General features: G+C 42.3%; 1 protein-coding gene across 1 annotated transcript; it reads right to left on the bottom strand.

Annotated features, from left to right (window-relative positions):
- Positions 1-1,659: 1,659 nt before the first annotated feature.
- Positions 1,660-13,229, bottom strand: slc25a47a (solute carrier family 25 member 47a). The gene is made up of 6 exons (XM_033649359.2): positions 13,062-13,229; positions 12,501-12,544; positions 12,355-12,426; positions 8,155-8,334; positions 7,636-7,900; positions 1,660-4,675 (listed from the first exon to the last, which is right to left on the bottom strand). Exons 1-6 carry the CDS (start codon positions 13,096-13,098, stop codon positions 4,362-4,364), a joined length of 912 nt encoding a protein of 303 aa, XP_033505250.1. The 5' UTR covers positions 13,099-13,229; the 3' UTR covers positions 1,660-4,361.
- Positions 13,230-13,633: the final 404 nt, after the last annotated feature.

Genomic DNA, 13,633 nt, shown 5'->3' with positions numbered 1-13,633 from the left:
TGTTTTTTGAGTAATTTTTTTATTTTTCTGTTTTTCGGTGTAATTTTTTGTTTTTTTTGTGGTTTTTTTTTTTTTTTGGTTTGTTTTTTTCAGGGTAATTTTTCCTGTTTTTCAGAGTAATTTTTTATTTTTCTGTTTTTCGGAGTAATTTTTTTATTTTTCTGTTTTTCAGTGTATTTTTTTCTGTTTTTTGTGGGGGTTTTTTGTTTGTTTTTTCCAGGGTAATTTTTTCTGTTTTTCTGAGTATTTTAGTTAAGAGAGCAACAGAACAACAGACGCTTTCATTCCTTTCTTGAGAGCTCGATATAATGGAAGCAAACATGACTTTGTTTTGGGTTTGAGACACTGGGAGATCCTCTTGTCTTTAAGTTATATAGATGGTGTCATCATTAGTTTGTTGACTTTGTGCAGGCACCTTATGAGTCACCACGTAGCCAGCCTGAATGCATTTCAGATGCATCATCTTGTATCCATGGAGCTTGCCATATGTGTCCAACTGATTGTGGAGAAACACTGCAATGTCCAGCAGATCTGAATGGGCTTTTCGTCTGAACAACCGCAAAGTCTTAAGGTGCCTGCATAAAGTTGACAAACTAATGATGACACCATCTATATGACTTAAAGACAAGAGGATCTCCCAGTGTCTCAAACCCAAAACAAAGTAAAACTGGATTAAACTAAACAAGCAGGTCATGTTTGCTTCCATTATATCGAGCTCTCAAGAAAGGAATGAAAGCGTCTGTTGTTCTATTGCTCTCTTAACTTAACTTAAAAACAGAAAAATAAAAAAATGACTCATGCAATACGCTTCCGTATCTATCCACCTGAACATACCTGTATATCTTTGTGCTCCACGTGCCCTCAGCTGGCCCTGTTGTCATCATCATGTGACGAACACAGAGGTAAACATTTCATATTCATGTATACATTCACTTGGTTTCGTGCCCTTGACCTCAGGTGAGGGCGCAACGCTCGTAGTCATTTGCTGACTCTCTGACTCATGCATTCATTTCCATTTACAGGTGTGTTTGTGGTGTACTCACCCACACACACACACACTGTATACATACAATACACTGTGTATTTGTATTGATGCTGCATATTTGTAGATCGTACAGTGTTCTTTGAATATTTTATTATGTTCTTCATTTCTATAGCTTTTGTTAAGTCTTTTATATTTTCCCTTATTTTTGTAGTTACATTTTTTTAATACCTGGAGTTTTATTATTTTTATGAACAACCTTCAGAGTGGAAGGCAAAGGAAGAATTTCATTGTCCAGTGAAACCTGTTTCTAACTGTTCATGTGACTATAAACGCCTTAACCTCACTTCAAGATGCTAATACAAAGCTGAAGAGCTAAAGGAAAGTGCTCTTGATATAATAATGATTTTCAATGACTAAACACTCCACCGTCTGCTTACTTACATGTTGATAGACTTACTCTGGGTGAGTGTATGTATTTGTAGCCATGTGTATATGTAAGCCTGCATTATGTGTTTAATTATTAGTATCACTTTTGTTTGGTATTTTCTTCACCTTCAGCTCGAAATTTGCTCTACAAATAAAGTTATTAATATTTTCTATCTCTTTCCTTCAGAGCTTCAGGACTTCATCAGTTAGCAGTGTTTGTTCAGTAATGAAACAGAGACTCCAGGAGATTTTGTTAAACTTCCTTTATTATGGAAGGCACAATAAGCATTTTCATGATGATGATGATGATGATGATGATACAAATAAATTGCACAAATAAATTCACATTTTTTTCCAAGGAGAGGAACCCTGATTTAACAGTGTGCCCCACTCCGAGACCAAACCTGTGCCCTTTAAATGTCAAGATGTCAGTACTTAAAATGTTTTGTATTGTGTGTAAAAGCAAAACTATGAATGTATGAGTGGAAGATACGCAAACATACACTTATTATGTTGGGTTTTCTGTTTCTTACAGCCCGATCACCAGGACAATGTTGGCATCGTGCGACACATTTGTACGTCATTATGTAGCAGATACAATAAAACTTTACATTTGAACAATGCTGTGGTGCAGTGGTTAGCACTGTCGCCTCACAGGAAGAGGGTTCCTGGTTCTAACCCAGGGCGGGGGAGCCCTTCTGTGTGGAGTTTGCATGTTCTCCCCGTGTCAGTGTGGGTTTCCTCCAGGTGCTCCAGCTTCCTCCCACAGTCCAAAGACATGCAGGTTAATTGAGCTCGTAAGTTGCGTGTTTCCGTTTCCGGTACATGGGACCTTAAAAATCGATTTCTCATAATGTATTCCAATAGGCTAGATGAAAATTATTTTCTGGTCCCATTTCAATTGTGCCATGAATTTCACATATGTTGTTTGTGAATTTTTAATATATTTTTTCGTGCAAAGAAGGCTACAATTTAGCAGGAAGAAGTTTTATACTGTTAGGTTTTGTGTCAGAGCGCTTTGTGAAGGGGCGTGACTTACGAGCTCTATTGGTGACTCTAAATTGTCCGTCGGTCTGAATGTGAGTGTGAATGGTTGTCTGTCTCTGTAGCCCCTTTTACACTGCCAAATTTTCCACGAATGTTGGGCCGTTTTGCCGGCAAGCTGCGAGCGTTTGGACACACAGAGCCAGATTGGCGAGTTGATCCGAGGTGCCCAATTTTCCTCCTCGTAGTGTAGACATATTGGCGGAACCCTTTTAGTTTAAAAAGACAGAGGCGGCCTTCCACAACGGGAGGGGCTGTTGAAGACTTGTGGGAGGAGCTGTTGATGACGCTGCACGTGCGAGCCACTGGCGGTGGATAAACAAGAAACAGCTGATAGCAGGAATTAGCGAGCAGCTAGGGCCGACTTACGAGAGAATCACCGAAGGACTGACCAGCCGCGGCTTCCCTCCCACGTCACTGTTTACGCCACACGCTGAGCTACACGTTTTGTTACTTGCTCACGCCCCCCATTGCCCCGAAAAAGGCACATTCTGTATAAACAAAAGTAGGTAGGCGGCATTTTGCTGCACTCCCCGATTTTGTTTTTATACTGCCAATGCTGAAAAAAGACTGATTGGGCTTTTTGCGCAGTTCCTGTTTAAAAAGGGCTTGTGTGTCAGCCTTGTGACAGTCTGGTGACCTGTCCAGGGCGTACAAATGTCGGCTGGGATCGGCTCCAGCCCCCCCCCCCCCCCCCATGACCCTGAATAGGATAAGCGGTTACGGAAAATCAATGAATGAATGAATGTGGTAAACGTGTGGTTAGGTTAATGCTCAAAACATTAAGAAAAGATCATGTTTAGTTTTAAAGCAGCAGCACGATCACAGCTGAAAAAGCGTCAATGTCTCAGTAAAAAACGACTTTTTTCAAAGACCTGTTCCGACAGAAAACGCAGCAATGTTTGTAAAATATAAACCATTTCTTGTAGGGAACAATCCCGGCAGGAAATGCAGCAACGTCTCAGTAAAAAACACCCACTTTTCGTGCCACTCTCCCCGGTGGAAAAACAGCGGTGAGTCACTAAAAAACACCCGCGTTTGATGACTAAAAAGCCGCTGGATACACGCAACAGCTCTAAAAAAAACAACCAGTTTTGCTGTTTGCTGGTCTTGAACGGTGGTCTCGCCAAGGTGCCATGCCATCAGCCATTCCCTCTAACACCTGATGGCAAAGTCAGCTCATAGAAACAGAAACGGTGGTTTGCAGAAACGTACAATGCCAACATTCCCTTCAGGCTCCTGGGCTGCTTTCTTACTACAATTCTATTTATAAAACACTTCTTTCATAGATCCAGTTCATCAGGATTTAAAAATACCAACATAATGTGTTTAATTCAAATCGTCCAGCTTTGCCATTCTGCTGCTGAGCTGCATATGAGTCATGGCTGTTTAAATATGCATACATGCAGAGTGGGACTGGACGGGTATCACGCTGTAGATTGCGCGTCCTGCAGCTCATTCGTAAAACTCCACACTCAAGACCATCAATGGGTCTTGAGAGCAGTTAAATATAACTTATGTTTTAGCAATCTAAACACCGGTGAGCTTTATTAGTGCGCTGCTCCTCTTCTGAAACACTACACCAGCTGTGCAGAGTGTTCTCTCGTCATAAATACACAGCACAAGGAGAGAAGACGGTAACAAGCTGGCCTGGGGGGCCATCTAGTGGTGAAACGTTTGCTGGTTCAGTCTGGTACCAGCACTGTCTATATTACTGATATGTTAGTCCCTGAGCATATTAGGATGTAATACTGACCTAACTGATTATTAAACATGTAACAGCTCAAATATTAAAATACTGCAGTGCAACAGTTGCCAAATCTCCTCGCCATCATGTCTGTAAAACATCAGCATTAAACATAAACTCCAACAGAATACGTGGCCTCGACAACAGCGTCAGTCAATACTATTCGAACCCCATCCGAGGAGGGTCAACGCTGTCGGGTCCGTCTCGCAGGAACCCGGTGAGAACCTCGTACGTAACAAACACCACCATGTTGACGGGGAAAGCGCGCAGACAGTTGATGCCTAAGCTCTTGAAGAACACCCCCGCTCCCTCCACCCTTGCCGTCTCCGTGATGCAGTGGAAGAAGCCTTTGTATCGCCTCGTCTCCCGCGCTCCGTCCACCTGCAGGCGGGCTTTGATCACGTCCATGGGTGTTCCTATAGTCCAACCTACGATCCCTGCTACTCCACCGGCAAACATCACACCACTCCAATCTGGAGGAAAGGAAAAGACGCTGACGTTAAAGGGATACACTGACATTTTAATTTTTAACTTGTCTTTTTAAATCCTCGAGGAATTTGTACTGTAAAGGGGAAAGATTTTTAGTATCTGCCTTTAAGCACATGACTTTATAACATAATAACTGAACCAGAGATACGAACAAGAGCTTTGATTGAACAGTTACCTTCACACGTTTATCAGATATTTTATTACTATGAATGTTGATTATATTTAAGAGCAAAAATCATCACATAACTCACTGATATATATCTGTTTGATGTGTTTATGTGTGATGCCTTGCTTGCAAACCGATTTGCTTTCTTGGGCTGCCCCCTTGAAAGTTGGAGATTGGAATCATCAGTCGGAGACCCCTCAGTCGACTGAGATTGCTTCAAGTCGAGCAGCCAGTATGTTACTTCTGGGGACGTTTTGGACCCCAGATTATGCTGCAGAGTGATCGCTCGTCTTTCACAATATTCCTTGTTACAGACAGCTGTGGACATGATGCAGCGGCACAGAGGAGGAGAAACTTTCAACTGTAAGGCTCCCAGATAACGTTATCTTCTCTCTTCTTCTTGGACTTGTTGAGTTCACAGCTGCTCAATACAACACAGTCTCTGGCTTTTGTTTGACATGTAGTGTCGGCAAAAATATAATGTTGCACGTTTCCGATCATCGTAAGCATAGTTAGCTTGTTCACTATTATGAGTGAATGCCACGTCTCACTGAGCCTGTTCACACTTTAAAATGTATTTGGGAAAAAAAGAAAATCATTGAATATTTGTATGAATCTCATTCGACTAACATAAATCTGAGTCGGGTGCATCCCTGTTGCTTTCAACAGACTATATTATACTCTGTTGTCTTTTTATTATTCTCCTGCTCAGGGAACGCAGATGGGAATTAGCTATACAGCTAACTCTGGCTCAACAGCTGTGTTGTGCATGGCCCCATTAAAGGGATAGTGCACCCAAAAATGTAAATTCAGCCATTATCTACTAACCCATATGCCGAGGGAGGCCCTGGTGAAGTTTTAGAGTCCTCACATCACTTGCAGAGATCCAAGGGGAGAGGAGGTAGCAACACAACTCCACCTAATGGAGGCTGACGGCGCCCCAGATTCAAACGTCCAAAAACACATAATTGAAACCACAAAATATCTCCATACTGCTCGTCTGTAGTGATCCAAGTGTCCTGAAGCCCCGACATAAAAAGTTGTTTGGAAAAACCTCATTTGAACTCTGTTTTTAGCCTCATTGTAGCCTGTAGCTCTAACTGCCTCTCTGTGCAACAACTTTTTATGTCGGGGCTTCAGGACACTTGGATCACTACGGACGAGCAGTATGGAGATATTTTGTGGTTTCAATTATGTGTTTTTGGACGTTTGAATTTGGGGCGTCGTCAGCCTCCATTAGGTGGAGTTGTGTTGCTACCTTCTCTCCCCTTGGATCTCTGCAAGTGTTGTGAGGACTCTAAAACTTCACCTGAGCCTCCCTCGGCATATGGGTGAGTAGATAATGGCTGAATTTTCATTTTTGGGTGCACTATCTCTTTAAATAAACGAAACTAAACTCTAAATCTGTCTGTTCACTCCTGCCATGACAATGTGTCTCGACATGCCTCGAGTAACTACTTGGTCCCCCTCTATAGTCAAATAAACATGTAGGCTACATCTTTTCCATTTGCAAAGACCAAAAGTGACGTTTCTGTGTTCGTCATGAGACAAGCTAGCGCACCCTGCAGTCCCTCTGCTTCACTGCTGCAGAGCCCTTTTCACACTGCACTTAGCTCCAGCTTAAGGAAGCTGTTAGCCTGGGGTTGAGGATCTTTTTCACGCTGGCACATCCCAATGTGTAGCTTTTGGTTTTCTGGCCCTGCTCCGGTGCAGGGTTAGCCTGCAGTTTATCCCCTGAATATCTACTAAACACGAGGCTAAAAGTTGCCAACGTGAAACAGAGCTAATGAAATTTTCATCACATTTTTGTTGTCCAGTCACATGACTTCTTCATCATGCCATCAGTACATGCATGCTGTATGTTTATATTGTAACCAAGGTAACTATTGCTAAACGAAACTGGAGGTACCTAGCAAGCAAATTAAAACAACAATATGACCAGAAAAAACTTCCTTAAAGATAAATAATAGAGGTCTTCTTTTCAGCACAGCTCTCACATGAAGCCCTGCTAATGGGGACATCTTCATGTTGCTTCTTGCTGTTAAAGAGTCGTCGCTCATTATTCTCAAATGTAAACATTATTTGTGTTGTTCAAAGGACACTGAGCCCAGGGACTGTGGAAGTGCGGTGTGAATCAAACAGCCCTGGGCTTAGGTTAACTCTGGGTCAATGATGAGTGTGTGAGAAGGAGCCCAGGACTATCTTTGGCCCCGGGCTAATATGCACTGTGAAAAGCCTAAGAAAGAAGACTACTGCTGCAGGAGTGTGAGCTCCATGCTGAGAGGAGTTAGGGAGAGTCTGCCTGCACACACACAAGGACAGGAATAACTGTTAACATCACACGGCTAAAATAACTTAACGCCAGAGTTGAGCCATTTTGGTGTTGGTGTGAGTTTGCTGGGACCTTTTAACAGCTGCTGCTATGCTAGCTTGTGCTAACCAGGCAGACATTGAACAGACTGTTCACTGAGGGTAGAGTGACCCCAGAGATGGTCCTTTAGCTCTGCATCTGTGCAACTGCACCAACAAAAATTTTCTTGTCCAGTGGGGCGTCAGATAAGCAATGACATCAGATAGGTGGGCGGACACATGAGCGTACACACTGCTGAAAGCATGTGATCATATGCGTACCAGTTTGATTGGATCTAAAGAGTGAGGGTGCATTCACACCTGTAAATGTTGCTGTCCACCTGTGATCCGATTGTCTGCTACAAGTTTGTATATCACAAAGAACTGAAGCCTTTACATGAAAGAAAGCGCTGACTTGACTTGGCTCACCTGGTCTTTTCTTGCTGCCGTCCGTCAGCCATTCACAGATGGTTGCATACGTCAGAAAGTACGTAGCGTAGGACGGTCCATCTCTCAGCATGAGCGGGAGCGCTCCTCTGTACAGCCCCATGAACCCCTCCTCTTTGATGATGCTCAGCAGACAATGAACTGGACCACGGTACTTGGGTTTGGGCATGTTGGTGCCTCCTCGCTTGGACTCCGTCTGACACTGCAGACGTACTTTCACGATGTCACCTGGAGACATCACTGACGTCTGTTGGAGGCAGATAAGGAGAGACGCAACAGCAGAAGTCTCAGAAGCAGATATCTCAAAACATGAGGAAATAAAACTGCCTACAAGGCGTAAACACCTGGGGGGGTGAGGGAAATGTGTTCAGGTGCCAAATATACACATGGAGGTAAACTATGCATTACCCTTTAAAGTCTAAATTGCAGATGATAGAACACAGATTATTGAGGCACATGATTCACCCATTTTCAGAGGATGTGTAAAACCGCATGTGTCACCTGAGCTATACCTCCCGCCAAGCCAGACAGGAAGATTTCTAGTTTGGTGTTCGGGCCAAAACCAGCTCCTCTGGCCTGACTCAGACACTGCAGGCAGTTCCTGTACGTGCCAAACACCACTGAGGACGTCAAAGAGATGGTGGTGACGGGGAAGGACATGCCTTTGAAGAAGCCATGCACCTGAAGACACAAATGAGAGAGAACCAATGATAAACCAATGAGCAGTGGCAGACAAAGCTCCCTGCTCCTCATCTACCACTTTACTTCTTTCAGCAATTAAACTGTCTTTACATTCTGCTGCAGGCTAACTGGCATCCAAGACCAAGTCCACTCTGATGATGTGCAGATAACCAGAATAATGCTTGTCTAAGAAAGTTGATGAACATGTGTAGATTCACATTAAGGCTGCCATTTTCATTGTCAATCAATCTGGTGATATTTGAATGATTAATTGATTCTTGTTTGGTCTATAAAATGTCAGAAAATGATGTAAAACATTAAAGCCCAAGACGACATCCTCAAATGTCTTTTTCTGTCCACATCACAAAGATATCCAGTTTACTTTTGTTGTGAAAAGCAGGTCTGGAGGAGGAGCAGGAAGTGGGAGGAGCCTGGCCTGATGAGAGCCCATTTATAGGTGACTGAATTCAGGTGTGAGCTCTTGTTGAAGGACCTGCAGCAAGACACTGAGCTCTGGCAATAATTGTGTGTCTGGGTGAAAATGTGAGTTTCTTTACTCTTGGTGCATTTTTGTTTGAAGCACATTGATGCTTGAGTAATTTAACCCTTTGAAACTTCAGCAAATTGGCTTGTTTCTTTAAAAAACCTGGGACGAAGGCAACAAACAACAAAAGAAGAAATAAGCAAAGTATTTGTAAGAAAAGTAAAAACGGAAAATTCAAAACATGAAAATTAGATTTTTTTTTTTTTTTTTTTAAATATAACAATTATAAATGCTTCCCTAGCTGTTTTCTCCCCCACAATTTGTGGGACACTTCTTACCAAGTTCCTCACTGCCCATGTTTTTGAAAGAATCACACCAATTCGATCAGGGTTTAAAGATTTAAATACTTGCGAAAGGCATCTGAAAACAGCACAAGAAAAGTGATGTCACTCCAGGTTTCAAAGGGTTAATGCTAAATTCTAATTGTACATCCTGTTAATTCTTATCTGGTAGCCAGATATTTGCTCCTTATGTATTTGATTTTGAAAACTGTAGATATTTTCTGTTTAGATGAAACCAGCAGCAGCGATTGGTGCCAGACTTCTCTGCAATAACTCAGAGCTGAAGTGGACTCTTGTTCCGACTGCATATGGCGTCAATCCAAGCCTCTGGTAATCAGAATATTCCTCATATTTTACAGCTTTTGAAAAAGGAGAAACATTCCGAATATTTTTTTTTTCATTAAACTCAAACTGGTTAAAGGAATAGTGCAGCCAAAACTGAAAATTCAGCCATTATCTACTCACCCATATGCCGAGGGAGGCTCAGGTGAAGTTTTAGAGTCCTCACATCACTTGCAGAGATCCAAGGGGAGAGGAGGTAGCAACACAACTCCACCTAATGGAGGCTGACGGCGCCCCAGATTCAAACATCCAAAAACACATCATTGAAACCACAAAATATCTCCATACTGCTCGTCCGTAGTGATCCAAGTGTCCTGAAGCCCCGACATAAAAAGTTGTTTGGAAAAACCTCATTTGAACTCTGTTTTTAGCCTCATTGTAGCCTGTAGCTCTGACTGCCTCTCTGGGCACCGCACTCGCAAGGGCATTTTCATTTTTGGGTGCACTATCCCTTTAATGGGTTAACTGTTGCAGCTCTAGTTCACATGTTACACCTTTGCCATTGTTACCTAACCTTCAGTGACACATTTACCACATGAACGCTCTATTTCCAACATTATTCCAGCTCAGCAGTAGCTTGAGACTTTCAGCAGAAAATCCCACACTGCTCCTGCTCAGCTTCAGTTTATTAGTAACACTAACATGTCGGTCCTACTAGACTGTTGTCAAGAGTGTTCAACACCATTATATCCAACGCTTAAGAAAACGAAAGAACAAGGGAACAAGAAAAACCTAGAAAACTTAAGCTCCTCACACAATAAAGGCCATTTACAACATTATTTACAAAATGTTGATCTCATGAATGAACACATTGGCCTTGCAGCTTTCATAAATCATTCAAAATGTTCAACACTGTTCACTCTTATGCCGTGTATCATAAATTGGTCCTGACTTGTACCCCCATTTCAGACGATATGAACCTGTCGTTCTAGTTTTACTCCATTTCAAATCATTTTAAGTATCGTTGCACTTAATCTGTATCCTTTTATTATTTGTAGATAATATTGCTCTGTAAAGCACTTTGAATTGCCCTGGTGTATGAAATGTGCTGTCCCAATAAAGCTGCCCTGCCTGGTGCTGGTTCACTTTATTCAATTTGCTATTCCACAGGCTACAGAGCCATGTCATTGCCTCACTCTATACATCTGGAAATGCTTTCCCAGAAACACAAACACCAATTATAGCACAGCAGCTACATTGTCTCTTCACATGTGTTGCTCCTGACTTTGCGAGCCCAAACTGGCATCCGAGCATGACTGGAAAGGGGGATCCTTGGACGGTGTGACATGAACTTGGTTCGGACACTTAACTGCTCTTCTCATATTCTTTTCATCTGCAGCTTCAGCTTCCTGACTTAACAATGCTTTCTACACACCCAATGTTGTTGCGTCTCAACTTCTCAGAGTGATCTGAGAAAAGCTGTTCTTAAATAGATCGGGTTATTAAACTCCGTGGCAAGATAACTGGAGAACAAATGTGCAGTGTTAAGCCAGGTTTATGCGTCTGCCTACCTACGACGCAGAGGGCTCTGTGTCCCTCTGCAACCGACGCAGAGACGTGACGTGCACCTCCAAAAAATTGTAACCACACGTTGAGGCAATGCAGACCCAACGCAGATGGCAAGAGCTATGATTGGTCCTTCAAACTACATCATTCCCAGCATTTTGCAAGGTTTCACTTCCTGCTACAGTACCACAACACCGCCATTTTCAAAAGTCTCCATTGTGATCAGTTGTGTTTTGAGATTTGATTAAAAGATGGATATAATAATTTAACAACAGCATTTGTTGTTCAATGTCGATCATTTCGAACTCCAGCAACAGTCTTTCTCTCTCGGTCGCCATCTTCACTGTGACTAGAGCAAAGCCAGAAGATTAAACAATGAACGAGCAGCGACCATAGACGTCACAGAGTCTAGGTAGGTGTATAAAAGAACGCCGTGCCCCCAAGCGCAGAAACTTTTACTCACATGACAGAGCGGTGCACAGTGAATCTAGCTCACAAGATGGCAGATGCACTGCACCCTCTATGGTCTGAACATGTACTAAGGCTCCAGGGTGCAGGTATAGCATGCCCGTCATCAAACCATGTGATGTTTGGTGTTGCTGGAGTCAGGAAGCTCTCGACTTTTCAAAGATAACATCGTTTTTCTTTATTATGTATTTTGCACCAGAACAGCCTAAACACACAAAGTCCAAAATCGCGATGAGTGGTGACAAGTCATGTCATGCCGTTTTTCGACGGGAAAAGTTAAAGGATTACTCGCGATCTCATGTGGAGTTGTTAGTGGGCACGTAGCTCTTTTATAAAAGGTAAGAGTCTCACTCCTACCACTATTTTTGGCTGAGATACACCGTCTAGAAAGTGGGATCATAACTTTCACGTTTCATGTGGCTTTATTTGGTGATATTTTATGGTGTTTCTGTGTCATAAACAACATCAGCTATCATAATCACACCTTATTTCAATAAGGTACAATGTTTGAAGCTGGCTGAGTGTTGTTTGATCACTGATAGGACTGTTTTGAAGCCGAGTGACTGACTTGTCATTTGGAGCTCCGCCTGGATCTTTTCATGGAAGAAACACTATGTATGCCATTTTAGGCGTTTTTGCTACAAAATGGGGGTGGAGTACGAGAGGATAAAGCAGTCGTCATATAGTCTGGAACTGGCACCAATGATGATACTTGTTTAATGTGTGTTTTTATGTTTTGTTTTGTGGTGTTGATGTGTTCATGTTCAGTTGTGCAATGCAAATTCCCCTTGAGGCAATAAAGTTTTCATTCATTCATCATTTATTGTAGCAGGTACACTAAAACACCTGGTATCATGTAGTCTACACTGTTCCACTCACCCCTTCTTTTGAAAATGTCGCCACAAAACACTGCCATATCCCTGTGAACTGTTTCTGGGTCTGGATCCGCACCTAGAAATATAAAGAATGTTAATTTGTTGCACAAACGTCTTGGTTGTTTGAGATATATGTAATGTTCAGTGTACCTTGACCGTGTCCAGAGGGTATCCCACTGCAACTCCACATGCCCCTGTTTGTGTTTGCAGAGACAACAGAGCATCAAGGACACAACAAGAGCACAGCCAAGGTTGTGGGCTTTAACTGTGCCCCCCCCCCCCCCCAATGTGCAGCTCAGAGGAAGATCAAACATGAGTATTTGCAGCTTTTACATCTTAAAATGAATTAAATGACTCAAGAAGCACACACTAACACAAGGTCTAACTGTGTTCTCTCAGTGAGATGATCTCAGGCTGTCTACATGTATGAAACACAAGTGTACATATGACAACACTAGTGTGTGAGCTGTGTTTACTGCTGCTGCTGCTGCTTTAACTCCAAATATTAAATCTGCATAACGACACAGATATAAGAGATCAAGCTCAACCCGTTTCACAAGACGCATAACGTTCAAACTACCTAATCTTCCCCCATGCTGTCATATGATCATCAGCACCATGCTAATACAGTAGCTAGCCACTTAGCACACACCCAGCCGGCTAATGCTAACAGTAAGCTAACAGTTAGCTAGAGGCTGCACGAACGGTTACCTGCAAATGATCCGGACACAAAGTCAGCGATATGCATCCTGTCAGATGGCGACTGACCGACGGACACTGCTCAGATATGAGTCCATTCTTCCTCCAGCGTGCTGCTGCTCACCGTAACCTTGAGTATCCTGCTGCTGTGACGTGGAGAAGAGGTGTGACGCAACGGCTGAGAACATTCGCTCCGACTTGAGCCGAAGATGGCCGAAAGATTTATTGTGTCTCAGCGAACGCGAGCTGACTTTGTGTGCGCGCGCCGTGTGTGTATAACAACATGACATGAAAGATTAATACTTAAATGTTCTAATTATTTCATATCAGGCGTTATATACAAAAAAAAACTTCTCAGTACAACTTATATATATGATTTTACTGCTGCATCCTTTTGTATTGTTTGTCATATAAACTGAAATATAGCAAAGATGAAATTAATTGTCAGATTTGATATAATTTCTTTAAGATGCACCTTTCTTTCTCCTAATAATAATAATAATGATAATTATCATTAGTAATAGTATTATTGTTATTACATCGGGATAAACCATTTAAGATACATCATCTCGTTTTAGAGAGAA

The sequence above is a fragment of the Epinephelus lanceolatus genome, chromosome 13 (genome assembly GCF_041903045.1).
Source record: "Epinephelus lanceolatus isolate andai-2023 chromosome 13, ASM4190304v1, whole genome shotgun sequence".
NCBI classification, from domain to species: Eukaryota; Metazoa; Chordata; class Actinopteri; order Perciformes; family Serranidae; genus Epinephelus; species Epinephelus lanceolatus.
This window is presented reverse-complemented; position numbering and strand designations above follow the sequence as displayed.

Coding starts and splice junctions, on each gene's coding strand:
- slc25a47a (XM_033649359.2), bottom strand. CDS start 13,098: ATGCATATCGCTGACTTTGTGTCCGGATCATTTGCAG. Junction 8,335..12,354: donor CGACATTTTCAAAAGAAGGG/GTGAGTGGAACA, acceptor TTGTGTCTTCAG/GTGCATGGCTTCTTCAAAGG. Junction 7,901..8,154: donor TGGCGGGAGGTATAGCTCAG/GTGACACATGCG, acceptor TGCCTCCAACAG/ACGTCAGTGATGTCTCCAGG.